Consider the following 26,835-nt stretch of genomic DNA (forward strand, 5'->3'; position numbering starts at 1 on the left):
GGGACGGGCTGCAGGCGCGGCGGAGCCCGGCGGCCCCGAGCCCGAGCCCGAGCCCGCTGCGGGGGGTGGGAGGGGCGGCGGGGCCGGGCCGGGCCGGGCCGGGGCGGGGCGGGGCGGTGCTGCCCGCGGGGCCGGCCGGGTGGAGGCGGTGCTGCCCGCCCGGAGCACAGCACGCCCGGCGCCGCAAGCGGGGCAGCGGTGAGCCCGGGCTGGGGCAGGGGCGGGGGCGGGGGGGACTCGACCTGCCGGCTCTGTGGTCTCACGTCCCGCCGCAGCGCCCACTCCCGCCCCCGCCCGGGCACGGGCACGGGCACGGGCAGGGGCAGAGGAGCCAGGCTGGGTGGGGCGGGGTGTCCCGGCGGGTTGCAGCACCTGGGGCTGGGCTCGGCGGTGCAGCCGCAGGAGTTGGTGCCTATGACCCCCCCGGCCCCCAGCAGCACTGGAGCCCTGCCCGCAGTGGCCCCCAGCACCCGCTGCGCCCTCTCCAGGGCGGGAGCCGCTGGGGGTTGCCCCACGGAGCCGTGCTGCAGGGGGGTCGCAGTCCTGCCCGTGAGAGCCAGTGCCCGATGGGCTGGATGGTGCTGGCAGGGGCAAGACTGTGCTAATGGCAACAGGTCTGAATGGGCCGGGGGTGGGGGTCCCACGCTCTGTGGAGCTCTGCACCAGCCCCTTCCTCCTCCAGCAATGTCGGCTCGGCCCCAAGGTCCTGCTAGGCCAAGCCCCACGGCCACGAGCTGCAGAGGAGGCTGGCGCGAGGGCCTGGTCTAGTGGTCAGAGCGGGGCAGTGAGAGGCTGGGCTCCTGTCCCCTGCTCTGGGAGGGAAGCGTGGGCCAATAGTCAGAGCACAAGAGCGTGCGGGCACTAGGACACCTGGGTCCTCTGCCACTGACTGACAGGGTCTCCTTGGGCTTGCCCCCCGCACCATCCCTGGAGGGCCCCGGGTGCAGGGGCAGGGTGCCCTGCTTTCCCCCTGGGCTCTGACAGGTCTCTGCCTTGCAGCCCCCCTCCCCAGCCATGGCCACCCTCAAGGTCCCCGCTGGCTGCCGCCAGCTTCAGGAGCTCGACAGTGTCCAGGACACCTTGGCCGACATCCTCAGCCAGCTGCAGGACATCGACCCCAGCCGCCTCTCGCTCTCGCCCTTCCTGGACCTCGACACCCAGATCTCGCTGGCGCCCGTCTCTGACAGCCCCGAGTCCTCCGTGGAGGAGCTGCGCTCCACCTCCGAGGAGGACGAGGAGGCCTCCCCCAGCCTCGGGGCATCCTTCGAGGCCAGGGCTGAGGGCCAGGCCCCGGGGGCTGAGTCTCCAGTGGTCCAGGAGCCCGGGCCTGTTGTGGGGCTAGACCCCCCGGGCCCTGCCCCGGAGCAGAGCAGGGGGGCAGCGTCCGGGGACGCGGTGATCGTGGTGCTGCCCAGAGAGACGAGCTTCCTGGATAGCGTGGGGGCAGCGCCGTGCTGGGAGCAGCCCCCGGCCCCCAGCGAAGAGCTGGCGAAGGTGCCGCAGTGCCCCTCTGCCCCCTGCCCGCTGCCCAGGGATGACCAGCCACCCCCCAGCCTCTGCACCCCGTCTCCTGAGGAGCCGGCCCCTAGCCCACCAAGAGGCAGGGGGTGCAGCCCCCAGTGCAGCAGCGCCCACCTGAAGGCCGTGTCGTCTGCCTTCGTCTCGCTGCTCCTGGCACCCTGGATCCTCTACGGCCTCCACCACCTCCTGCCCTTCGAGCCACCGCTGTGCCCGGACCTGGCCAGCCGCCTGGCCTTCGCGCTGCGCTGCCTCCTCATCGCCAGCGTCCCTGTCGTGCTGGGTAAGAGCGGGGCGGTGGGTCCAGGCCGGAGGGGCCGGTTGTCCCAGCCCTGCCCCCAGCACCCTCTGCTGCATGGGCAGGTTGCACGGGACCCTGGACTGCCACGGGGGCTGGGGGCTGACCCCTCCTCTCGTGCTGCTGGGTGGGTCTCGCCCTGGCTCAGGGGATGGGAGGAGGGCTCTCCATCAGTGACAGCAGCCACTTCCTACGCCGGGGGGTGGGGGGGCCCAGCTGCCCTCTGCCCCCCAGGCCGGGGAGCTGCTCCCCTGTGGCTGGGCTGGGGCGCCCCATCTCAATCCTGCAGGCTCTGGCCGTGGTACTGAAGGCCAAGCAGGCAGGACCAGGGGGGCCATGCAGGGTCATGTCCAAAGCCCCTTGGGGTCAGCTCAGCAGGTGCTGGCTCAGGTTCTGGATGAGGCCGCGAGGCCCCTGGCAGCAAGCACCAGGTCTGCAGAGCCCGTGGTCCGGTCTCTCCCTGGTAGACCTCAGCTCCTGGATTTCGGGAGGCTCTAGTCACGCAGACTGTGCTGCCCGCCCCAGCCCCCAGGGATGTGATAGGGCAACGTTGGGCCACGGACGCCAGACCCGGGATGTCTGAGCGCAGCCGGGTGTCCCCGAGCAGCGGGAACGCGGAGCCGTGCCACGGCTGGGATTTCCAGCATGAGCCAAGCGGGGGATGTCCCCGTGGCTGGGCTCCTGTCTCCGGCCAGCTGCGCTCCGTCTCCCACCCCGCCGGCCTGTGCCGGGCGGCAGTCACGCGGGGGGGGCACTTTTTTCCTGCTGCCTCAGTGGTTTCAGCGCGGGGGAGCCAGGCCGTGCCCCATCCATCTCTCCCGGGAGGCGCTGGGCAGACAGTTTCATTACCCGGGGAATTCCTCCGGGGCCTCTTGTTCTCTCTGCAAACACAGGCTGCTGGGGCCCAAGGGGATGTGGAGCGGAGCTGGGAGCTGCCGAGGCAGCTGCCTTGTCCATCACTGGCTCCAGCAAGGGGCTTATACAGGCACTGACCCATGGTCATCCCCTTGCTGCCGCTGCAACCTGCCCTCCCACGGGGCAATGCTTCCAGCCCTGGCCCCTGGCCCCGACCCCGAAGCCACCCATCCATTGGTAGGATCCTCACGGGAGCATCCCGGGGGTGCAGGACCATGAGCCCAGAGCCAAAAGGCTCTAGGGTGTTAGGCCCGATTGCACCCAGTGCCTTCCTCTTTGTTTGGGGCCCCGTATCTGGGATGGGGAGGCCCGGCTCCCCAGCTCTGGAGCGGGCCCAGCGCATCGGGCCCCCCGACTCTGCCTGACCTTGAACCCGAGCCTGAGGCTCCGAGAGTGCAGGGAGCTAATCCGGATGAGGAAAGCTCAATGAGGCTGGGGGGAGGGCAGGAGATGGGACCTGCCCCTTGCTAAGTTGGAGGGGTCGGCCCAGGGCCTGCTGCCGGCGACCCAGGGTCATGGCTGAGACGGGCATCGTGCCCCCCAAGCGTGGCCAAGCATTGCGTGCTTCAGTGCAGGCCTCTCCCCTGGCAGGTGTCGCGCTCGCAGCCCTGGCCAGGCTCTGCTCGGGGACCCTGGACCCGCTGGATGCCCGCGCGCCGCCCGTCCGGCTCCACCAGCTCTACGTCTCCAGCTCCATGGACCAGCTGGTCCTCTTCTGCCTCAACGCGGTGGTGCTGGCCACCTTCCTGGCCCAGGAGCACCTGCACCTCCTGCCCCTCCTGGCCGGACTCTTCTCCATCGGCAGGTGACAGATCGCTGCACCCCATGCACCCCCAGCCCCCTCCTCCTCCACCCCTTTTGCCCCAAGCTTCGGCCCCTTGGTGCTGGGCACGGCTCCCTGTCCATGCCTCCTCCAAGCCCCGGCCCCCGCTGCACCGGAGCTCCCTACGGTTGTGCCAGCAGCCTTTATCAGCTGCTTGCTATTGGCACAGCTACCCCTCAGCACCTGGCAGCTGTGGGCAGTGCCCCCAGCCCCGGCATCTGGTTTCCAAATGTCTTTATACTGATGCTGTGGGACCTGGTGTCTCCCCTCCAACCGCCTGGATGGCTGGTTAGCATTGGGGGCAGCGAAAGCACATCCAGACCCTGCCTTTGAGGCTGGACCAGGTTGGCATCGAGTGGTCAGAGGGTCCTGGAGGGTGTCCTGGGGGCGCCAAGCTGTGCCAGGTCTGCCCTTGCCGTGTGGGCAGGATGGCAGGAGCCGGGCTCTCGCTGTGGGAAGGACCGCCTTGCAGCCCTGGCTCCGGGGCCGGGGGGTCTTCCTCAGTCCCTGCCCTCTGCCTTGCAGATGCTGCTACTGGGCCAGCCTCCGGATCAGCAGCGCCTACCGTGGCTTCGGCTTCGGCCTCTCCTTCTTCCCTGCCCTGGCGATGACGGCCTACAACCTCTTCTGCCTCTACCAGCTGGGCTTCGGCTTCCTCTTTGCCCCCGCGGGGGGTGTTGGCAGCTGGACCACCCCTGCCCCACCTCCCACGCTGGCCCCGACAAGCCCTGGCAACTGAGGGGCGGCTGCATCGAGGCGCACGAAGCCTCGTGAGCGGAGCAGTCTCCGACTCGAGACCTCGAGGGACCTGCTGTCATGCCCAGGTCGCCCGCAGCTACCAGCGCAGACCAGCTGCTTCGTGCAAGGGGCCATGCCCGGGCCCTGGGATGTCACCATGCTCTCCAGGTAGCATCCCTTCCTCTGTGTGCCCGTCTGTCTTGCCTCAGCTGGGCAGTGCCAATGGACGGACGGACACAGACACGCTTGGAAGAGACGTTCCTCTTTCTGCTCCTGCATTCCGGCCCCCACCCCAGTACCCTGCCGTGGGCCAGCGGCACAGCTGTTGTGGGTGCCTGGCCAAGGCTAATCTGAGCACCAGGGTGTGGGGCAGCGCCTTGGATCTGGGCAGGTCTCACCTCCCCCTGGAGCCAGGTGGGGACAAGATTGTGTCTGGTGTCCAGCTAATCCCCCTCGCTTGGGCAGCCAGGCCCTGGGCCAAGGGGCTTTAAGCGTGAACACCAACAGAGCTGGAGAGGGGGAAAGGAAGCCCATGAGCATGGCTCTCCTGAGAGGGGGCCGGGGTCCTGCACGCACTGCTGCAGCGCTTGCCCGACGGGGATCCAGGGGGAAAGGGCGGGTGTTTTTTTCCCTTGCCACCCCGACGTGACGCCCGGGCCAGACACACTCGCAAATCAAAGGCAAGCAGTGCATCTCGGCCTGTAACTCCAACCTCTGCCCTTCCCCGTCCGGAGGCCTGGGTTCGGAGGGTGTTGTGCTGTGGCTGTCTGGCCCCTGGCTTCCTGCGCTCAGTTATGCTGGCACCAACTCCAGCCATGGGGCTGAGACCCTCCAAGCAGAATAAAAGCCATTTCCCCCCTCGCACGGCTCAGCCCTACAGCTTCTGTTGCTGCAAGGAGATATGGGGTGCCTGTGTCTTGCCCCCAGCACTGGAGGGGACAGGCAGGGAGGAGCCAAAGGCTTTTGACCCTCGGTTCCCCGCCTGCATTTTGCACGATGCAGCAGGGATGGGGCAGGGTGGGCAGCTGTCTCAGCCCTTTCAGTCTTTGCTGCTGGTGCTGCCATGGGTGGGCAAGGGACCCAGGGGAAGCAAGGCTGCACTGGCAGGGCGCAGCTGGCAGGGAAGAGGAGGGCAAAGCCCCCCCTCAGCCCTACCCGTGTTGACCTTACACGGCACAGATGTGCCCGGGGTCTGGCTGACACAGAGGACAGACGGCTCTGAGTGGGAACACATTTATTTTGGGGGCATGGGTAGTATCAAAAGAAGACAGGGCACAGCCAGGGGGGCAGGGGGGCCAGCTCTGCCTTATGCTGGTGGCCAAGGCGCCTGCTGCTCCGTGGGCTGCTTTCAGTCCCAAGTCCTGTTCTCCGGGCTAGCACAGTCCTGCCTGGTCAGCTCCACGTCAGCGGCTGTGTCTGGAGTGCAAGGCGCTGCCTGCTGCTTCCTGGCCCGGGCAAGGGCCGCCACGCGGTACGCGAGGTAGAGGAGAGTGAGGAGGACAGGACCCCCGCAAAGCAGCACCAGCAGCACCAGGATGGCACGATGCTCCCCGCTCCACGTGCCTCCGTCCCCGCCGGGCAGCGGGGAGGGGTACGTCGGCGAGGAACAGGTGTGGGCGCGCTCGTCGTAGGTGCAGAAGGGGGGGCAGGCTGTGCAATTGCTGGCGCCGTCCCCCTGGCAGGTGTAGCAGGACGGGTGGCAGTGGGTGCAGACCCCCATGGGGCGGGCGGTGCCCAGGGACCTTCGGGTGCGGTTGTAGTAGCGGGGAGGGCAGTAGGAGAGGCACAGGCGCTGGAAGGCGTAGAAGGGGCTGCTGCACTCTGCGGGGAGACGGCAGGGTTAGGAAGAAGCTGAGGCAGGATCGGGGCTGCAACGCGGCTGCTGGCGGGGTGGGGGGGAAGGAGGGTGCATCCCCTCTCACTGCCATGCCTGGCACGTCTGGCGAGAGGAGTGCGGGACAGGGGAAGCCCCCCCGCAGCATGCAACGCGAGTTGTGCATGTCTGGGAGCTGCAGGGCTCAGCCTGCGTTGAAGCTGCTCAAGCCGGCTAGAGACAGGGGTCTCGATGGGCTCTTGCAGAGAGGCCTGGCTCCCAGGTTGGGGTGCGGGTGGGCCCAGCGTCGCGAGCGGCACAGCACCCAGAGCCACTCGGTGACCGTGCCGGCCCCCTGGGAGCACAGTGTTGCTCTGGACCTCCTCGCTGGCCTGCCACGCAAGGGGTAAGCACCTAAAGGCAAGCTGCCTTGGCGTAAGGACTCACCCGTGCAGGCTCCCTGGGCATCGCGCTGCGTGCACTTGCTCACGACGGAGGCCTCCACCTGCCTGGCTCTCATGTCCTCCTCCGTGCCGTAGAGCTGCAGCATGAAGCTGGTCAGGAAGCCTGCGGGGGAAAGGGTAGGGAGAAGGGGCCAAGACCCCGCAGTCAGGGAGCCCGGGGCCCTCCGCACCATGGGGTCGCACCAAGACGCCGCCAGAAGCACGTTGTGGCACGAGCTCTGGCCCTGCAGAGCCGCGCGGAGTGGGCGTCACCGCCACGGGGGCCAGCCCTTTTGGGGCTTTCAGGAGCCCAGGGCATCCCTGCTGCCCAGCTCATTTGGCCACGTGGCCTTGGCTGGCTCGTCGTCCCCAACCTGCAGCCACGGTTCGGTGCCAGCCCCGGCCTGATGGCGCTCACCGGTGTTGTAGGCATCACCCTTGTTCTCCAGCACGAGCGTCCAGGTGCCCTGCGGGTCCTCGTCCCAGAAGTGGGTGGACATGAAGGCCCAGTCCGTGTAGCCCTGGCTGCTGGTGTCGTAGGGCCTGGGGCATTTGGGCACAACAGATGCAGGGCTGGGCTCAGAAACCGGCACCAGGCATGAGCTCTGGGGAAGGTGCCTCCCACCACCCCAAGCCCGTGCCGGAGGGGTGTCAGCTCAGCCGGCGCCTCAAGACCCCTCGCGTCACTACGTGCATTCAAGGAGCCCTCGGCTTGTGGATTTAGTGCCGCCCCGCCGCTCGGCGTCTCTCCTGCCCCGAGTTGAAGCCAGCGAACGCCCACCTCCAGCTCTCCCCTCACCTGACGGCTACCAGGGTGGACTTGGTGGCCATGGGGCTGGTCAGGGAGATCGCCAGGTCCCCTCGCCGGCTGTAGCTCAGGGAAACCCGGACCTGGACGTGCTCCAGGGAGCGAATGTGCTTGGCCCTCCCGGTGCAGCTGGAGACGTTCTTGCTGACGGAGAGTTTCGAGCCGATCTTTCTGCCGGGAGACAGAACGGGGAGGTCCAGACCCGTCCCGTCCCCGCTTCCCATGCAGGGGTCCGGATGTGCCCTAGGGTGAGTTACTGGGGAGCAGAGAGGCTGCAACTTGGGCATCTCGTGTTGCTGGATTGATTTGAGACCAAAGCAAGCACAGGGCGAAGGCAGGAGTGTACGGGGAATGGGAGCCGACAGGGCAGCCCCCCAAGGTGTCTCCGGGCCAGAGCAGGGGGCTGGGAGGGTGGTTTCGGAGAGGAGGCAGGTTTCTGAGTGAGGTGGGGACCAGCTCGAGGGGTGCTGGGTCGCTAAAGGGAACAGCACCAAGAATCAGCCCCATCCAGAACAGCCCCAGCCTCATCTCCCGAAGGGCTGTAGCTTGGTAGTGCCACGCTCGGGACCCCGCTGCCCGCCCAGCCCCGAGCAGGCTTTCCCCAGCCGCTCCGTGCACGGACGGACTTTCTTCCAGGCCTTCCCCCAGCAGCGCGGGGCTCGAGGCGAGTCCAGCCGGCCGCGGCTCTTACAGGGGCGAGTAGACGACCTTGACCAAGCATCTCCTCTGAGGCCGAGTCACGGGCCACTTCTTGGCCAGGTCCACCAGCGCGCCGGCGTCCAGCAGCCCATAGCCATAGTGGTGGCTCACTGGGAAGAGAGAGATGGTCGCTCGGGGGAAGAACCCAGGAAAATCTTTGGTATTGGGCTGCTCAACTCACACGGGCCTATTGCTCCCCAATCTGCGGAGGAAGAGGCGTCTAACAAATCCCCCAAGTACCACCTGCCTGCCGCAGCAAGCCCGAGAGGCTAAACAGGCGTCCAGCTGGAGATGGCTCCATTCGTGGCTGGAGCAGGAGCGAAGAGGACCCCGGGTCCCAGGCAGCTGATGACCCAACCCCGTGCCCGTGGTTTGCAGCTCCAAAAGGCCGTGTCTGACCCTCACCTTTGCGCCCGACCCCGTTCACGGCCCAGTCGTCCGCTTGCAGGTGGGCTGGGCGGGAGGCTCTCACCGCCAGGTGCTGCATGTCCCGCCAGGTCAGAGCAGGGCTAGGAAAAAACGGGGGGTTAGGCAGGGTCTATGCTTGGTCCTCAGCTGTCTCAGCAGACGAACCAGCAAAGGGACCCAGCCGCATGGCAGAGGGCCCTTAACAGGGGCATGCGAGCACTTTGCATTCGGCCGCTTACTTGGCTTCCAGCGCGAGCGCCATCATCCCGGCCGCGAGAGGCGCGGAGGCCGAGGTGCCCGTGTGCCTGTCGGTGCAGCGGTGGTGCAGGTCCGTGGTCACCTGCGGAGGTGGAGGCGGAGGCGGGTCAAGGAGCTGGGTGGGCGCGGGGGTGAGGAGACGCCCAGGGTGCAAGGCTGTGGCAGAGGGGCGAGGAGGGGAAAGGGGCTCACGATCTGCCGGTCCTGCCGGGCGCCACTGCTGTACGTGGCGGTGAGGGTGGAGGCGCAGGCCTCGCTGTACCAGGGCACCCTGCCGGTCTCGGTGGCACTGCCCACGGACAGCGTGTAGATGCTGTTGGTGTAGCCGTCGCAGTTGCAGTTGTCGTAGCGCAGGCCGCCGTTGCCTGAGGCCCAGACGAACACGGAGCCCAGGCCACCCCGGCCCTGGTGGGAGGGGGGCAGGTGGGTCGTTCGTGGTATGGGGGGGGTCACTCCCTCCACGGAGCTGCCCCCCAGCCCTTGCTGCAACGGGGTCCTCCCAGAGGCAGCCTTCCCCTCGGGCTCCTGCAGCCCCAGCCTTACGTTCGCTATCCCCTTATAGAAGGCTTCCATGGCTAGCACCCCTGGCCCGTCCACGGTCTTGCCATCGTCCTCCGGGCCCCAGCTGGCACTGTAGATGTGGATGTGCTGGGGCCGCAGGCTCAGGGACTGGGCCTCCACGATGTCCGTGATGGGGCCGTCCAGCATCCTCACGCCTGGAAGGACACAGAGCAAGGACACCGGGCTCGTCGGTGCCGCCCCGCTGCGGGTTCACAACGAAAGCTTGCACTCCCCCATGAGAATTTGGGGCAGGAGCCCTGAAAACAGCCCCATCACAGTAGCTTTCTTGTGGCAGAGCCTCCCAGAAGTGCCTCCTCGCTGCAAGCAGATGGCAAGCCCCCGTGCTAATCTCCCAGGAGCTAAACCAGGCAGGTGGCTGCCTCCTAACCTTGTTTGCCCTTAAGAAGCACGGAGCCATACGGCCGCGAGGGCCCTCAGCCTGCAAGGATGGCACCGGCAGCATGGCTCCTGGCCCCGAAAGGGATGCCGCTGCTCCAAGCATGCAGCAGCCGGGCACCAGTGCCCTCTCGTGGCCTCAGCCTCATCCACAGGCAGTCACTCAAGCACGGCCGGGATGCAGGGATGCTGCATTTGCTGGGTGGGAACAGGCTTCCCGTGGAGTCAAGAACTTGCAGCTCCTCCCCTCGGCGCCCGGCAGGGAGATGCAAAGGCCCCGAAGCCCGAGCCCATGCAGGCCAGTCAGGCCAACTCGCGGGCTGCCTCCTAGACCCTCCCCGCACCCCGAGAAGCATCGCTCCAGGGGCGCAGGCTGCTCACCTCCGATCCGCGCGTTGTATGCGACGCCTGCACCGCAGATTCGGTTGTTGGCCACGGCCGCCACCTCTCCCGCGCAGCGCGTCCCGTGCCTGTCGGGGAGAGCCGGGAGACTGCCACAAGCGCTCGGGATCCCCTCGGTGCTGCCTCTCGCTCCAGCACAACTCAAGGAGGCAACATCTGTTCTCTCGTCATCTCGGGGTTGCTGCTTGTGGGTCACTCTGCCTGACCAACCCCTAACGTGACTCCGTCATTGCTAAGGGAGCAAATTCTTTCCACCTTTCCTCCAGCCTCAGGAAACAGACCCAAGAGCTTAGCTTGACCCCCAGAGATCTGTTCACTAGTGCAACCACTAGTGCAAGGAGGCCAGGTGTCGCAGTGGCACGTCCGGAGCACTCACCGGTTCTCGTCCCAGCTGTTGTAACGCGGCTGCGGGTCGGGGTCGTTAGCGTTGAAGTCATAACTTGCTAAGGGATCCTGCAGCAAAAGGCAGTACCGGGGTGAGAAGCCCGTCCTCACTACGCTGTGCGCCGCGCTCGCTCTACACCGGTGCTTCGCGACCTCGCTAGGCTCACGGGCCCCCAGGAAAAACAGCTCTGCGTTTTCACTCCCGTTTTGGAAAAACGACAGCGCCGTCGGAGAGAAGTCGGGAAGGCCCCGGCAAGCCAGAACGGTTTGGATGTCCTGGATCACTACTGAAATCTCAGGGTTTATCTTGGGGATTTTGCGATCCTCATTTGGGAATCACTGCTCTACACACCCTTGCCCAAAATAGAGCCATTCAAGAGACAAAAATCTTTCTCCAGGCGGCGCTGCAGTCTTCGGCAGCTCTTTACAGAGATCGTTTCTGCAGCCTCTGCCCTCCCATGGAAAACCATACCCCCCGCTGGAAAGCAGAGCCTTGAGCCATCGATTTTTGGCTCCTTCCCCTAAGCGGACTCCTCTGGGTCTTGCCGTCCTAGCGATAGGCAGATGAGCATTTGGCTCTTGCAATCCAACCAGAGCGCCAAGGCCTCGTCGGCAACGCCTTGCACTGGGCTAAACGGCACAGCAGTTTGACAAACAGGGTTTAACTGAAGCCTTGCAACTTTGCAGATGACTGTATTGGGTCACTGCAGCTTAGCTCGAATGCTAAAGCCGCTGTGTGTCCTGAATACCAAAAATTGCATCGGGTTTTGCTTAAAAAACGCATATAAAAACAAAATCACTGCACTGGTTCAACGGGTACTACTCTGTTTAGCCCAGGCGTGACAGACACTCCCAGCTCTCAAACAGCACCCTTCAGCATTGCCCCACGAGGTGCCTTACTAAAGAGGTCAGGGTCATCATTCCCATTTCGCTGATGGGGAAACTGAGGCACTACCAAGACCGCTTGCTCAGGCTGCCTAGCAGAGCTGTGGCAGAGTCAGGGACTGAAGCCAGGTCACGGGAGGCCCAGCCCAGTGCTTTAACCACTGCACCACACCCCTCGTGCCTGGGGAAACGCATGTGCACGTGGAGGGATCTGGTGTTTGCTGGTTTTGCAGCTTCCTTTAATTGAGTCTGGCTGTGTCGCCTTTGAAAAGGGCCAGGGCACGATCGACCCCTTCCCTGCTGGGAGGGTTCGGTGGGAAGAGACTCGGTCTCCTGACCCATCTGTGCCGTACTGGAAGGGCCAGTAAGGGCTCCCACCACGACAAGGACATGGGGCCCTGACCAGTCCCCGCTCCCAGTCTCTGCCTTGGTAAAGCAAGAGCTGGCTGCAGCTGGATCCCAAACCCCCCAGCCGTGAAAGGCACCGGTGGCGCCAGGCTGATCTTACGTAGTTAGCAGAGAGGTCGGGGTGGTCCTTTTCGATGCCGTCATCCAGGATGGAGACCACCACGCCCGCACCCGTGTACCCTTTGCTCCAGGCCGTGAGGATGTTCAGGTCTGGACTCACGTCGTTATTCTGCAACGAGAGCCAGGTGGATCTATGAGGCCAGCCTTCTCCTCTCCTCTGAACAGCTGCTTCTGGCTGGCTATCCACACCATTGCGATTTGAGAGCTGGGGGGGCTTCCTTGAGGCCCCACATCCAGCCAGAAGCAGAGCAGAGGATGGAAACCAGGAGCCCTGGCGCCCCGTAGACCACTCTCACCACTAGCACGTGCTTCCTCCGACCACGGCAGCAGAGCCAGAAGGGGCTCGGGCAGGGGGGGAGCGGAGAGGGCAAAGCCTTACCATGTACCACTGCTGATGAAACCAGGGATCTGTTGGCACCACCGCGACCGTCCTTCTCGCTCGCCTCTTCAGAGTCTGCTGCTCAAACCAGCGCACCTAAGACGGAAGCAGTCAGCCCTTAACGCCAAATCTGCACCTTCCTCTTCACCTCTTCCTCCACGGCAGATGCCGTTCCTCGCCACGTATTTACTGCATGCTTAACGTGCTCGGTGGAAGAGCTGGCGTATACCTGGAGGCTGCATTTCCAGGATCTGTGTAAAAGAACCGTAAGAGCCCGCACTCCTCGGCCCGCAGAAAAGGACTGCCCAGCACTTCCTCTCCCAGTTAGGTCTGCTGGCCTTTTGAAGGACAAGGCATCAAACAAGCCAGGGCATCCGCAGCAAATGCATCCTGGCATTGCCTTTAGGAGACCGATTCTTGGGAAACGAGCGGTTTGCTCTGTCCTTGTGCATCCGGGCTGACCCCCACGCACGCTGAAAGGAGAGCGCTTCCCCACCCACGTGCAGGGGCCAGTATCAGACTGCAGCATCCCTTCTGGCTCTCCTTGGCTGATGGTACATGCGATGGCTTGCCAGCTTAGCAATGCCATCCAAACCCTGCCTGCATTGTAGCATGCACAGGTATAACTGGGCAGCTTTGACCCGGGTGGGAGGAAAGGGGCCAGGCTGAACCTCCATCGCAAGCTGCGTGCTGCAGGCAGGACTTCCCGGGTGACGTTTTAGGGCCTGTAGGCTAGGCAAAAGGCCATTAGCAAATAGCCTAGCACAAGGGTGGCCAACCGGAGGCACGGGCACAAGTGGCACGGGCAGCCTGTGTGTGTGGTACGCAGCGGACCGGGGAGGGGACGAGCGGCACAGTGGCAGGCAGGGCAGGGAGCAGAAAGCAGAGCAGGCAGGAAGAGCAGATCCACGGAAGCTGGGGATGGGGCAGAGCAACCAAAAGCTTGGCCCCTACCAGCCTAGCAAGAAGAAGTGAGATTGTATTCACCTTGGGCTCCCTTTTCAGACGCACGTGCCAGCCCCAGTGTCTGTTCAGGGATTTCTGCACCAGGCCTCGGTGCTTGAAATGGTAATAGGGCTCCCCTTCGATGACCTGTGGGAATAAGGCTTAATAAATCTCTGAACAAAGGTGACAATCTGAAGCTGCCTCCAACAATAAGCGTGTATAGGTCTACACAGCAATAGTCCTGTGCACCAACTAGCACGCTCTGAGGCCGCAAGCTCCCGCCGGCCAGATCTCTGTTAACACCAACGACAAGAGAGCAAAGGCAGGAGTGCACAATTCCCTTTTCGTTCCACATTTGTGTCTGGCGTTTTAAAATTCCCAGGAAAGGTGGGAAGTCTGTTGGTGGCATGGCTTGCTTTGGTACAACGGTGAGAATAGGAGAGGCGCGTGACTCTGGTGGCAGCCCCAGACCTGCTTACGTAGCCGGAGAGGCGAATTGGATCCCCCATTGAGTTGTGGCACGTGCTAGGGAAGCACCTGCGGGCCATTCAGAACGAAAAGGCGATGCAGCTCTCTTTACAATCAATCTCAGCCCCTCTCCTTTGCCTTTTCCTCTGTTGCTAATCCCCTAGCGACAGCATTAGTGCAGATTCGGTGCCAGACGCTCGGATTATTTTATTATGGCCTCGTTATATAGATCCTCTTTTTAAAGATACATGAACTGTAAAAAGCATCTCCTGTCGATGCCATTAGACACGGGGGATGCTGGAGACCACTTAAAGCCATTAACTTGTGTTGCAGCAGGACGGCAATGCTGAACTGCCAAATAAAAACCGTCTCTGGTAAAGGCTTCTTAGACAAAGATTCGTTAGAGAAAAGGAGGGGAGTAATGGAAGGAAAATGGCAGAATAAGATGATGGGTTTGTGGGAGACAAAGAACCCATTGTCGAGTGCCAAATGCATCGGGCTGCATCCAACCCTCCTAATTAGTCCTGTGTTGGTTGCATTGCTCTCATGGCCCAGAGGTTTGTCTTTAATTGCCATCATATGCAGTTGGAAGAGCATTAGAGATACAGCCGCTGATCTGACTTAGGACTTCCTAGGCCTTAAATGCTGCAAGTGGGAGACAAAACCAACCCTGGTCCTGGGGGGGTTCACTCCCCCTTCCAGCATTCACTCTCCCCTCGGGTGACACCGGGCCCAGACAAGATGGACCTGGGGGCGAACCCGGTAAATGGCAATTCTCACATTCGCCTCGGCCCCTCGTTCCCTGCCACTCCAGGAGGGGAAACCAGAGGCGCGCCCGCGCTCAGCGGGACGTTTGCCACCTGGAAAACCAGACTTTGGGCTGCTTGTAGTTGGAGGGTAGACGTCTCCCCCTTTGCCCCCCACCCGGTGTAACCTCACTGCCAAGCACATGTGCGGAAAGGGACGGCTAAAGCCGGGCAAGGGAGCAGCTCCTTGGGTGGAGCGGGGAGCGGAGAAGTGTTTCAGGGCAGGGGGGTGCAAGGACAGCTCCCACCAGCCTGCTCCCCGAAGACCCCGGGCACCATCCCCGCTCCCCCGGGGCGGCCCCCTCACCTGCCCCAGCAAGAGCAAGCCGTGCTTGCGGGCCAGCAGCTCGGCCGTGGCGGCGCCCCCGGGCACCCTCGCGGCCCAGCTGTTCAGGTAGATGCTGGGGGAGGCGCGGGGCAGCGCCAGCAGCAGCAGCAGGGCAGCGCCCGCCGCCCCCTCCATGGCTGCGCCAGGCCAAGGCTCCTGCCCGGGGGCCTTTCTACCCCAGCCGGCCTCGAGCGCCTCCGCCCCGCGCAGGGCGCACGTGTTCACACCCCGGGGTCGTCATGGCAACGCCCACGCGGGGCCGCGGGGACTACAGTTCCCAGGAGGCTTTGCGACAGAGTTGCAAAGGGAGGGGGGGCCGGGAGGTGAACCCAGCTTGCACGTGCGTGTGATAGGGCGGAGCCCGAGCCGTGTGTGTAGGTGTGCGTGCATGTGCGTTTGTGCAGGTGCACAATATGAGCGCCTGCAGGTGTGCAGGCGTGCGTCCGGGCATGCATGTGCGCGTGCGTGTCAATACATGGAGGTGCCCGTGTGTGTGTGTATGTGCAGGGGTGCGTGCCTGGAAATGCATGCCGGTTGTGTGCGTGTGCAGGTGCGCGTGTACATGCATGCTGGTGTACGTGTGTGCAGGGTGCGTGCGACCTGCACACACACGTGCGCACCTGCGTGCATCTGTAGGTGTGCGTGCATGTGCGTTTGTGCGCGCACAGGTGGGTGGGGGTGGGTGTGGGTGAGCGTGCACGCGCGTGTGCCCGCAGGTGTGCCCCGCCCGCCGCTCCCGCATTGGCCGGCCGGGGAGGCGGCGCCGCGGGCGGGCGGGCCAGGGGCTTGGGCCGCGCCGCGCTCCGCTCCGCTCCGCTCCGCTGCGGGTGGCTCGGGGCAGCATGGGCTCGCTGCAGCAGCGCTTCCAGAGCTTCCTGGAGCGGCCCAACCTGCTCACCGACCTGCTGGGCCGGGTGGAGGCCAAGACCGGCGTGAAGCGCACCTACCTGGCCGCAGGTGGGCCCCCCCCTCCCTCCCTCCCTCCCGGGACTTGCCCCTCTCCGCCAAGGCTTGCCCTTGTCCCAGCGGGCAGGGCGAGGGGCTGCGAGGAGTTCGGGCGCAGGTGGGGCAGGGGCAGCCCTGCCCTGGAGCCGCAGGCTCTAGCTTGGGGCTTGCTGGTGTGCGGGTGTGCCTGTGTCCCCACCCTGCCTTGACCTGCCTTGGTGGTCTCGTGGGGATGGCAGCGGTGACTGGCACAGCGGCTGAGTGATGGTGGTGCCCGGGCCTCCCGTGCGGAAGGAAATGAGACTAACCGGTGTGTGCAAAGCTGGCTCCTAAGTCCCCAGGGCGGCAGAGGAGCCCCGCGGGAGCCGCGGGCAGTTCCCCTTTTGCCTGCGGCAGGGTTTGCTGTCGCTTCCTCTAGCGTCTGGCACTGGAGAGCGGGTGGGGAAGGGGGCCAGCGCCCCTTGGGTCCGTGTGGACAAAACTCGGCTCCATGTCGGAGCAGGGTGTGCTGCCTGCCACCTGGCTTGCTTGTGGTTGCTTTCCAAACAGGCTCCTGCTCAACTGTTTGTCTTTCCCGGAGGGCAGGTGCCAGCCCAGATCGATCGGGCTGTTTGCTTCTGGGCTCGCCCCCGGCAGAGCCACCAAGGCCAGGGGTCCCGGCTCCAGCCTCCCCGTCCAGCTGCCCCTCTTTGCTTTTCTCAAGCCTTGTTGCAGGGGGGTGGTAGGAGCCCGAGCTCCCCAGCGCTCCTGTTCGCAGGCTAACAACTCCAGCCTTGGCTCTGTGGCTGTTACAATACCTGGATCTCACTGGGTGGCTTTCTGCGGTCACACCCTGTGAGAGAGGCTGGTATTATTGGTCTCTCTTCTGGGGAAACCTGCGGCATGGGGGCGCAGTGAAGTGCCCATGGCTGTCTGGCAGAGCAGTGGCAAGGCCAGGAAGCCTCCTGAGTGCAGGGTTGCACTGCTCATGACTTAGCTTATATAAGGCAGCGGATTACAGCAACCCGTGGGAATCGAACAACCTCACAAGTGATCGCTCAGAGTTTTCCCCTTCCAGCCCCTGGGCCAGGTTTGGTTAAAGGAAAGGGGATAATTAAATTGCCTGTCGCCAGTTCAGCTGGCTTCCCTCTGCTCTGTCCTGCCTTCTCTCCTGCCCGATGGACATGCTAGTCCATGGGGCTGGAGCCTCGTGTTCCTTCCTACGGAGCCTCTTGTCCGGTCAGGGCTTGGCCTAGAGGTCCTGCAGGACCAAGGCTGGGCTAGTTTATGCCGGTAAAGCCCCTGACGCAGGCCGCTTTTGCTCTGAGCTGTCATTGGGGTCCTGTGCCACGCTGTGTTTCCTTGTTTCACTTTTAGCTGTGACTTTCCTGGCTGTTAACTGCTGCATGTGGCACCTGGGGAAGCTGCCGTGCAAAGTGCAGTGTCCTTTCCCTACTCCTACTCCTTTCCAGCAAGCCGTTAGCAAACAATGCTCGGCGCGCTGCCACCTGCTTCTCCCAAACGTTCACGCTTAACAGCATTAAGTCGGCCTCCGCGCACCAAGGATGAGGGTCTCTTTCCTGAGCAAATGCTCGTTTTATCTTAACATTGAGGTCCCTGGACCGCGGAGAGCATCTGGCATGCTCCTTGACGAGTGCCTTTGTCTCTGCCCACAGGTCGGTCCTGTGCCGTGCTGTGCAGGGCACCGCGCCGCTCGCAGGAGGAATATTACAAAAGCGGCTGAGCCCGTGCCTTGCAGCTGTTGCTGGGGGATGGAGTCATAGAAAAGGAGGGCTGGAAGGGAGCTTAGGAGGTCTCATCTTGTCCAACCCCCTGCCCCAAGCAGGACCAGCCCCAACTACATCATCCCAGCCAAGGCTTTGACTGTTTAAAAACCTCCAAGGATGGAGAGTCCACCACCTCTCTGGGCAACCTGTTCCAGTGCTTCACCACCTTCCTCGTGAGACTTTCCTAATAGCCAACCTCAACTTCCCTTGCTGCAAGTGGAGCCCATTGCTCCTTGTCCTGCCATCTGCCCCCACTGAGACCAGCCCAGCCCCATCCTCTTTGCAAACCCCTGCTGCTATTCAATCCCCCTCCGTCTTCTCTTCTGCAGACTGAATCGCGATGTTTCTGGCACTGGTGGACTGCTCTTAGATCACTGCCAGTCGGATCTCTCTCAACTTTGTCCTTTTTTCCCCTTCCCACCCTGCTCCCCCTAAACCAGAGTTGTCTACATTAAGCATCATGTTTGTCTTTGAGTCCAGGATTCAGATCCAGTCCTGCACCCTGAATTGGAAGGAGCTGGTTGCAGGATGCTGTCACCCACCCCGCTCTATCTGCTTCCCAGGGGGTTCTTGGTGTCTCACCGATGCTTTCCAACATGCCTGTGGGGTGGGAGAAATCCATGCCCTGTCTGCACAGGGCAGGCAGAGGCCTTGCCACCCACACGCAGGGTTTCACACTGGGCAGGGCCCTGCAGCTGCCTGGTTTTCCAGCTGGAAGGAGCATTGCAGCAGACGATCATGTCTGCCCGGGGACAGGAGCAGGACTGGAAGAGCAGGTAAAGCTGCAGCGCAGCGTTGAGCTGTGTGGGCTGCTTTCCTGGCCGCTCGAAACCAGGTCCTGGAGATCTGCGAGGAGGAAAGAAATCCAAGCTCTGCACATGCAAAGCTGTAATCCCACCTGGTTGCTAGCTTTTTTTTTATCCTGCCCTGCCTTCTTTCCTCTGGCCTTGCTCCAGGGTTGGAGCTTAAGCCAACTGGGGTATGCGCCTTGCAAGAAAAGCCAGCACCTTGCACAGTCCTTTCCCCTGTGCCCATTAAATCCATTTGAAAGCTGTCTGGGAAAATCCAGCCCGGTGCCGGGGGAAACCTTTGCAGGGGAGAGCTGTCATCTTGGCACGGCGAGCTCTGGGGAGGGAGGCGGTTGCTCTTGCGGCTCTCCCTCTGATTCGGGGATGTTCATGTGGGAGTTGCTGGACCCAGGACAGATCTGTCTTGGCCCTGACTGCAGCCAGCACCAGACGTGCTGGAGGAGAGTATAAGAAATGCTCCGTGGAGGGCAACTGGAAGCAATGCCCCATGCCCCTCCCAAGGGAAGGTTTCAGTCTAATCTTGAAGCAAGACAGAGCTAAGCCCTGAAGCTTTTCTGTGCCTTTCAAATCCCTGGCAGTCCAGAGCATAGGAGGAGCATGTCAGGGCACCGTGTGGTCATGGCGCGGGTTTCTCTGGGCCCAAGGGTAGATCGGCCTCCTCCTGTGACTAGCTAGTGGAGCGTCGTCTCCAGGGAGCTGCGTTGGGGGCTGTTGCTTGGCTGGATTTCTTGTGTCCTGTTAATAGATGCAGCCTCTGGCTTGCATACCATTGGCAACCCTTCAGGTGTCTGTCTGCGATGGAGTCGTGGACAGCCAGGCTGCTTGGCCCAGGACGTGGGACTGTTGCACACGCAAGCTGGGGCCACGGGACACTGCGCCTACCGCTCGGCACCGAGAGCTCGCCCCTGAACCTTGCCCCTCGACCTTTGGGATTCCAGAGATAACGATCCCCCGCGCGCGCCCTCCCTCCATGCGTCTCCTTTGACCCTCCGGGGAGGCGTGACGCCGAGACGCTTTGCTTGCGGTCCGGTGCAGCTCAGCCTCCAGATAGACTGCTTCATGCTAAGACAGGATTGCGCTGCAGGGGCCGGGGAGGGTTTAATGAACCTGTCCAGGGCAAGCTCGTGCACAGGCAGTGGCGGGGATGGGCGCGGAGCGGTTGGCAAGCATGTGGGAGCCCCAGGCTCACCCCAAGATTAGAGCACATGCCCTGCAAGCAGCAGTTGAGCTGGGCACTAAGCTGCTGTCCTTTGGCTGCTCCTTGCTGTAAACGTCCTGGTTTGCCTGGTGTCCAGCGAGTTGTCCGGGGCATTTGTGCAAGCCGGTGTTGGAGCAGCTGGGCCGTGGTGGTTATCTCGCCCTGGGGATCATCACTGCCCAGATCCTGCAGCCTCTCCACCTGCCACATGCTCGGTAGCGCCTGCGTGCTGGGTCACTGGGGTAAAGGCACTTCGCTTGAACGGCCTGGCGTCCACGGCTCTCGTTCTGCCGCTGCAACGTCAGCTCTTCCGCTTCCGGCAGCTGCTGGGGGAGGACGGGCTTGGCCTTTCCTACCCCCCGTGCCCCTCTGCCGGCAGTCGCTCTCCTGCTGCTGTTGGGGGGCAGCAGGCTGAGAGCTGGCCCCAAGTGACCCCCGGGTTCCTGGTGCCCAGCGTCGCTGGTGGTAGAGGCTAAATGAAGAGCTGGCAGGAGAGCTGCCCTCTTGCCCGCTGCAAGGAGCATCCTGGTGGGAATTGGTGTGGGATGCCGGGCACTGTCTCCATCCCTGCCTTGCCTGATGTTGGACATGTCTAGTGAACCTAGAGGACTCCCTTGTGCTGCCCAGAGCCCTCCTGGCCAAACTTTACCCCCCGAAACCCTGCAGCAATCCCTGCCCAGCCCAGGCAAAGGGAGGGGAACTCCAGGATCAAAGGTTCATGCCAGGGACGTATCTCTGCATTGTGAGACCAGGCTTGCTGCCATGGGGCAGGAGGTTGCAGCAAGTCCTGGTAAGGAGATTAAAAGGATGCTTGAAAAGGGTCTCGGGGACTGACTGAGCTCTCCTCCCCCAGGCAGGGTCTTCACAGCATCCAAGTGTCTTCCAGTCTTGCGCTCGGTGACATTGTGTGCATGTGTCAAACCTCCTTAGAGCAACTTAGGCCAAGCCAGCCCCGTCCAGGGGAGGCTCTTGCAGCATCTTGGCTCAGTGCAGGCCAGCCCTGCACAAGAGGTGCTATGCCCAGGCGGGGAAACTCTCATGCTGCCTTCTCATGCCTCGTTGCATGGTGAGACGGTGGCCAGAAACACTCCCGAGCTGTGACGATTGGAGTGAGCAGGTGATGGATCTCGCTGCCCCGCTCAGGGGCGTTGGAGCTAATCTCCAGCGATGGAGGGCAGGTGGGTCTCGGCGCTCCCTGGCTGAGCTGGAGCCAGGCTGATTGGGGGTGTGCGCGCTGACGTAGAAAAGCCAAAGATGGGAAGGGACCCAAGCCAAAAGTGAACTTTTGTCATGACCGGACAACACGGCATGGCTGTCCGTGGGGGTCCCTGCCCGTCTCCCCGTCCGGATGTCATCAGTGTCTCTTCCCTGAAGCACCCCCCACCCCGGCGCCCTTCCTGCCCAGGCCGCGTGTGACTGTCCCCTCTCTCGGCAGGCTCCATCACCTTCGTGGGACTCTACCTCGTCTTCGGCTATGGCGCCTCGCTGCTCTGCAACCTCATCGGCTTCGCCTACCCCGCCTACGTCTCGTAAGTGCCATGCCGGGAGCGCGCCCTCGTTCCAGCCTTGGTGCCTTTGCTTTCTGCCCGAGGAGAGGGCAGGTCTGCTGGCAGCGTCTCCTTGCTGGGGGCTTCAAGGGGGGGGTCCCGCGGGGCCCTACGCGGAGGGCCAGCTGCAGCTGCGCACAGTGGGAGGAGTAGCTGGGCAGGCATATTTGCCTGCAAGCCGGAGAAACCCTGTGCTAGTGATGGTGGCCTGGCAGAATCAAATGCTAAATGCCGGGGATCCGGGGGACACTTGCCTGCAGGGTTGTTCCAAGCACAAACACGGAGATCCACTGGGTTTGGCCCCAGGGCAGGTGCGGGCTTTGTCTCCAGCCCCTTCCCCTTGGAGCAATGTCCTTTGGGCAGTGGGCATTCGAGCGGGCACCCACGACGGGTGCCCAAAGACCCTAGCAAGCCTTGAAGCTCCTGGCTATAGCATGCCCCCCGCCAGCCCTGTGAGGTGGGAGATGCAACAGCATGTCTGTGCCCCCAGCATCAAAGCCATCGAGAGCTCCAGCAAGGAGGACGACACCACGTGGCTGACGTACTGGGTGGTGTACGGTGTCTTCAGCGTGGCCGAGTTCTTCTCCGACATCTTCCTCTACTGGTTACCGTTTTACTACTTTGGAAAGGTAACGCGGGGAGGCGCGGCGGGGCTTGTAGGAGGGGAACGGCCCTGGGACCATGGAGGTGGGGATGGAGCCACTGGGTCTCGACCTAGAGATGGTTTTTCCGTAGCTCTAAGTGTCCCAATCCCTAGCAGAGATGACTCCAGTCCAAGGTCCTCTCCCTTCTTGGCACCTGGGTGCTCAAACGCAGTCAGCTGAGCTGCCAGTAGCTCCAGCAAGTTTAATCCCAGCCTCGGGGTGAGAAGCGTGGAAGCTACCCGTCTTGACCCTGGTCTCCTCGGAGCAGAGCCGTTACAGAAGAGAAGTGGCCGGCTGTGTCCGGAGATGCGGCTGCCCCTTGTTGGGTGGGACGCGACGGTCCCATGCCCAGAAAGGGCTGCTCGGTGCTTCTGTGCTTTATGCAACCGGACGGGCCAAACGCCTCCCTGCAAGCCGTGTCCACACTGCTCACGGCTGGCGAGCGAGGGGTTTCCAGCACGGCCTTGAGTGTGCCCTCTGCCCGCAGTGCCTGTTCCTGCTCTGGTGCATGGCTCCCGTCTCCTGGAACGGCTCGCAGATGCTGTACCGGCGGGTCATCAGGCCCTGCTTCCTGAAGCACCACCAGACGGTGGACAGCGTGATCAGCAGCCTGAGCGGCAGTGCCCTGGACGCAGCCTCCACCATCACCACGGAAGGTACCGTGCCCTGCGCGGGTCTCGCTCGCTCTTCCCACGCCTGCGGCCAGGGCGAAGGGCATCTTCCGCCAGCTTGGCCGCGTGCAGGGCCCTGCCCAGCTGGGGTGTGAAGTAGAGCAGCTCTCGACTTAGTAACCTCCCATGCGCTCCCATTGCCCTGGGCTGGGAGCAGGACCCGTGCACATGCACGGTGGGGGGAGCTCCTTGTCCTCGGACAGATGTTACGTCTCTGCCTCCCCCTGTGCCACATCTGGCTGGAGCCCGCCTGGCTTCTCTGCAGCAACGGGGACCTCTTCATAATCTCTTGCCTCTTCTCTCTTGTGCCGCTCCATCCAGTCCTCCGGACTCTGGTCAGCAGCAGAGCCCAGCTGATGTCTGAGCCGGCGCCTCAGCCCCAGCTCAGCCTGTCTGTATGTAACCCCCTGGTCCATCCCTCTCCCCCAGCAACGGGCCAGGCTGAAGGAAGCGAGGGCCCGTTGAGCATGACTGCCTCCACCCCTGCTTCCCCGCCGGCTGCCAGGGACTCGAGTGCCTTTTCCTAGCGGTGTGCAGGTCGCAGCCCGGCGTTTCCTGCATCGAAGCCTCCAAGCAGGCTCTTAGCAAAAGATGCTCGGGGTCGTGGCAGGCCAGTCCCTGTGCGACGGCAGAGAGAGCTCAGGGGCTGGTCGAGTGGTTGCAGAGCCGCTTTGGTGACTGGTTCAAATCCAGCTGAAGGTCAGCGGTGACCGGGCTGCGGTCAGATCTGCCCACCCTACCTGGGGCTCAGCTTGGCAGCTCCTGCTGGGATTAAGTGAGCTGGGGAGGGAAATCCTTGAGGTCAGGGAAAGGCACGTTGCGGGGGAAGCACGTGCTCTGTGGGCCGAGGGAGCACGCTTGCTGGCACTGTGCATCACCCCTGAGGTCCTATTTCAGTGGCTGCGTCTACACGAGATGCTTTACTGCGCAGTAGGTTAGTCTGCAGCACAGTGAAGCGTCACCGTATGCACGTGCAGGCACTTGCTGTGCAGTAAATGAGTCTACTGTGCAGTAAATTTACTTGGCTTTACTGCACAGTAGCATTAATTGCACGTGTAGACATGCCCAGGGAGAACTTGAGGGTAGGATGCACAGGAGAGGGTCCTGGAGCACCTTCCGGAGGGTGCTGGGGGACATCCTCTGCCCCGCGGTCATGCTAACTGGCCGTTTCTCTTCCTTCGCTGGTGGAGCATAGCGTGCACCTGCCTAGTCTCCCATAGCAGAGCCCTGTAGTCTAGGCCTGCCCTCTCTAGTCGGATCCCCCTTTGCTAAGAGCCCTGCAAGCCCCCTGCCTGTCCGCACGTGCCTTGGGGTGGAGTGGGACGTCTCCGTTCTCTGTGGCCCCTTACTCCCCGGGGTCCTGTCTCCATGCATCCAAGCCCCAGCACCTCCGTGGCTGGGGTAGCTGCTCCATGCCGTGCAACAGACCCACACCTTGCGGCTGGGGTCTCCACGCCATGATCCGGGAGACCTGTACGGGATGCACAAGCCAGGGCAGCGTCCGTCTGCGTGACGAGGAGCGCTGATGGCCAGTCCCACGGAGGGGAGTCGAGTGCCCTGCTCTAGTTCCCAGGGCCAGGCCAGGCTCTTCCCCTTCTCCTCCCTTCCACGAGCTGCTGGGTGCAGGGTAGAAGCTGGCCACAGGATGCCTCTGGGGGCCCATTTCCCATCTGAACGGAAATCCATTGCCCAAGAGAAACCCACACCCGAGCAGGGGAGCCGGAAACGCCAGCCCCAGGGTGTCTCCTCCCAGCCCATTGCAAGTGTGGCTAGAACGACAGCCTGGGGCTCCCTGCCCCATTCAGCCAGGCTTGGGGGATATTGCCTCCCCCTTCCCGTGCTGCAATAGCCCCCCAGCCTGGTGCCAGAAGGGCCTTTCTCTGGCATCCATCCTGGCAGTGCCCAGTGGGGTCTTTGCACGGTTAGTGGATGCAGCTGAGAGCGTGATGAGCGTTGTGGAGCTGGAGGAGAACTACTTGGGGGCTGGGTGGGGGGTAGATAGATGGCTCATGTCAATGGGTCCTGCAGAAGCCCCAAGGGACGTGGAGGAGGGATGGGGCTGGCAGGGACCTTGGAAAGCCCTCTGGCTGCCGGTCCACCCTGCACTTGGATGTCCCAGGACAGAAGCCCTGCCTCGCTGACCTGCTCCGGCCCCTGGGGATGGGTCCAGCAAAGCATAACCCTGGCGCTGGCTCCCTGGAGGGGAGGGGGGCTGCTCCCGGGGCCGGCGCTAACCCCCGAGCAGCTGAGGCAGCAGGTCGTGGTGTTAGTGCTGGATTAGGAGGCCTCCGGCTGCTTCTAAAGGGGATTACGTGGGAACGCTGTTCTTGTCCTGGCCGGCGTGCGCACGGCACGGTGGGCTCTGCCCGCCAGCGTACAGCTGGGCCTGGGAATGGCTCTCGCCGGACTTGGTCTCCTGCCCAAGGGCAGCGCAAAGCTCTTCCCTCGGCCTTGTCAGGACAGCAGGGAGTCCAAGGAGCTAATCCCGGGGTAGTGGATCAAGTGTTGCCTACTGGCTATGGCAAGCTGCTGCTTGCTGAGGATTGGGTTTGGTTCCTGGCTCGGAAGGAAGGTGCCGGCATCCTCTGCCACCGCCCTGCCTAGTGACCTTGGGCATGTCTCTTTGCCCTCATGCTCAGGAGACCAGACCTCCCTCTTTCAGGGGGGGGCAGGAAGAGGGAGGGGTTCTGGGTGCTAATCCAGTACTAAGAGATGCTCTAACGCTGGGGCCGGGTGCTGCTTCTCTCTGCCTTCCCCCAGCATCCAGAGGAGCAATGAAGCTCGCCCTGGACTCCCAGAAGACCAAGTGAAGACGGCATCTCCCGCAGCCCCCGAAGCACAGACCCGACCCACTCCGCGTGCCCGGCTCTGCCCAGCAGCCACCATGAGAGAGGGAGCCCGTCGTCCCCGCGCCAGGTCCTCTGTCCCCAAGGAGCTCCTGTCGCCGGCACCTCCGGTCTCCACCATGGACATTCGTGGGCAGCCCTCTAGCCCCTGTCCTCCGCCTGCCCTGGCGCTACCCGGGGCATCGCAGCCCCTGCTCTCTGCTCTTGGAGTCGGGCTGGGCAGAGCTTGGTTTCCTTGCCCCTAGGTGTTGAGGCGCCTGGTACGAGCCACCCCCTGCCCTGGCCCTTCTGCTGCTGCTCTCCCTCGCCTGACCTGCTGGTGGTCTCCTGACCTGATGTCCACGTGGCTCACATGCCACGTGGAGGGCTCTGCGCCGAGTCCTCCATGCCTGGCTGCCTTGCGGGGAGGGGGAGGATTTCCAGCCTGCTCTCCTGGACCGCGCAGCACGGACCGCTGCAGGCACGCAGAGTTTGCAGCACAGCCGGGTCTTTGCAGGAATGCGGGAGCCAAATGGCCATGGCATGAGCGGTCAGGGCCTGCCGCTGCAGCCTCGGCATGTGTGCGACCTTCCCACCCCTCCCCTTGGCTCAGCTTCTCTGTGCTGAGCCCGGGTGAGCGACTCCCCGGGGCGCGGGGGACGTACAGGTGCATCCCGTTCGCCCTTCTTGTGTCTCCCAGGCAGCGGGAACGCAATGTTCCCGGCAGCCCGCGTCCACCCCTCCAGGCGCTCAGCTGCGCTTGCCTCGTAGCAGGTTGTCCTGGGCACGGGGACGTGGTTGCATCAGTTCTGCAATCCCCTGTTGCCCGGGGGATGTGTCCCAGCTCCTTCCCGGGGAGGGTTTGATGTCCGGCACTGGCCGGTCTGACCCCTTCCACCGCCCCGACCTGCTGTCGCAGATCTGGGACCTGACTTATATTAGTGTCGGGTGTGAAAAGCCCCCTCTGCACCACGTCCTGTCTGTGCTCTGCTCTAGTGCCCCTTGCTCGCTCCCGTCCCGCCCGCTGAAGTCCATTCGACGAGGGTTCGGGTTCGGGGCCGGCTGGGGAGAAACTCCCGAGAAGCGGCGCATCCTGGAGTGCGCGCGGGCTCCCAAACCTGCCAGCTGCTCCTGCGGGCAGCTCCGTCCATAGCCATAGCCCGGTTCTCTGTCTTTTATTTGTAAAAGATAAAATAAATACACGTCTGCCCTCTCATATCTGCGTGTTTTGTGCGAGATGGAGCAAAGGCAACGCTCGACCGCTCCGGTGATGCGTTTGTGTTGCTCTCTGCGGTGAGGCCCAGGCATGGCGCGGGAGGCTGAAGGCGCCTCTGCTTGCGGGGCACGGCGGTGGCGCCAGGGCAGCAGGCTGGGGGACTTGGCAGGGCCTCCTCCCTACAGCAGAGACCCGTGGCTCGGAGGAGGCAGATGCTCGCCACCTTTAGTCTTCTTCCCAGATGCTTGGGTGCCTGCCCAGCCCGAGTCCACCCTGCACCGCTCCTGCCTGGGATGTCGCAGCTCGGTGCCCCGGCACCCTGAACCCTTGAGTCCGGCCAATGGGGTGATGCCGGCTGGCACTGCGGCACCCCAGGGTGCTTGGGGCGCTGCCAAGGGGGCTGGTGCATGT

The 26,835-nt window shown here is 63.4% G+C and overlaps 3 protein-coding genes across 3 annotated transcripts; 2 read left to right on the plus strand and 1 right to left on the minus strand.

Moving 5' to 3' along the window:
- The first annotated feature begins 92 nt into the window (after positions 1 to 92).
- LOC106737387 (transmembrane protein 79) lies at positions 93 to 5,153 on the plus strand. Its single transcript, XM_059719896.1, has 4 exons — positions 93 to 198; positions 1,000 to 1,801; positions 3,323 to 3,536; positions 4,080 to 5,153. The coding sequence occupies exons 2-4, from the start codon at positions 1,015 to 1,017 to the stop codon at positions 4,291 to 4,293; spliced, it is 1,215 nt and encodes a 404-aa protein (XP_059575879.1). The 5' UTR covers positions 93 to 198; positions 1,000 to 1,014; the 3' UTR covers positions 4,294 to 5,153.
- Positions 5,154 to 5,509: 356 nt separating this feature from the next.
- Positions 5,510 to 15,455, minus strand: PCSK4 (proprotein convertase subtilisin/kexin type 4). Its single transcript, XM_014610152.3, has 15 exons — positions 14,783 to 15,455; positions 13,244 to 13,348; positions 12,257 to 12,352; positions 11,858 to 11,986; positions 10,457 to 10,533; positions 10,060 to 10,148; positions 9,265 to 9,437; positions 8,914 to 9,126; positions 8,703 to 8,803; positions 8,461 to 8,564; positions 8,048 to 8,165; positions 7,348 to 7,527; positions 6,967 to 7,091; positions 6,553 to 6,672; positions 5,510 to 6,113 (listed from the first exon to the last, which is right to left on the minus strand). Exons 1-15 carry the CDS (start codon positions 14,936 to 14,938, stop codon positions 5,641 to 5,643), a joined length of 2,259 nt encoding a protein of 752 aa, XP_014465638.2. The 5' UTR covers positions 14,939 to 15,455; the 3' UTR covers positions 5,510 to 5,640.
- Positions 15,456 to 15,579: 124 nt separating this feature from the next.
- Positions 15,580 to 26,424, plus strand: REEP6 (receptor accessory protein 6). Its single transcript, XM_059719899.1, has 5 exons — positions 15,580 to 15,760; positions 20,957 to 21,050; positions 21,559 to 21,697; positions 22,200 to 22,368; positions 25,144 to 26,424. The coding sequence occupies exons 1-5, from the start codon at positions 15,646 to 15,648 to the stop codon at positions 25,191 to 25,193; spliced, it is 567 nt and encodes a 188-aa protein (XP_059575882.1). The 5' UTR covers positions 15,580 to 15,645; the 3' UTR covers positions 25,194 to 26,424.
- Positions 26,425 to 26,835: the final 411 nt, after the last annotated feature.

This window comes from Alligator mississippiensis, chromosome 16 (assembly GCF_030867095.1).
Source record: "Alligator mississippiensis isolate rAllMis1 chromosome 16, rAllMis1, whole genome shotgun sequence".
NCBI lineage: Eukaryota > Metazoa > Chordata > Crocodylia > Alligatoridae > Alligator > Alligator mississippiensis.

Coding starts and splice junctions, on each gene's coding strand:
- LOC106737387 (XM_059719896.1), top strand. CDS start 1,015: ATGGCCACCCTCAAGGTCCCCGCTGGCTGCCGCCAGCTTCAGGAGCTC. Junction 1,802..3,322: donor CAGCGTCCCTGTCGTGCTGG/GTAAGAGCGGGG, acceptor CTCCCCTGGCAG/GTGTCGCGCTCGCAGCCCTG. Junction 3,537..4,079: donor GGACTCTTCTCCATCGGCAG/GTGACAGATCGC, acceptor TCTGCCTTGCAG/ATGCTGCTACTGGGCCAGCC.
- PCSK4 (XM_014610152.3), bottom strand. CDS start 14,938: ATGGAGGGGGCGGCGGGCGCTGCCCTGCTGCTGCTGCTGGCGCTGCCC. Junction 10,534..11,857: donor CCGACCTCTCTGCTAACTAC/GTAAGATCAGCC, acceptor CTTTTGCTGCAG/GATCCCTTAGCAAGTTATGA. Junction 8,565..8,702: donor GCGCTCGCGCTGGAAGCCAA/GTAAGCGGCCGA, acceptor GTTTTTTCCTAG/CCCTGCTCTGACCTGGCGGG.
- REEP6 (XM_059719899.1), top strand. CDS start 15,646: ATGGGCTCGCTGCAGCAGCGCTTCCAGAGCTTCCTGGAGCGGCCCAAC. Junction 15,761..20,956: donor GCGCACCTACCTGGCCGCAG/GTGGGCCCCCCC, acceptor CTCTCTCGGCAG/GCTCCATCACCTTCGTGGGA. Junction 22,369..25,143: donor CTCCACCATCACCACGGAAG/GTACCGTGCCCT, acceptor GCCTTCCCCCAG/CATCCAGAGGAGCAATGAAG.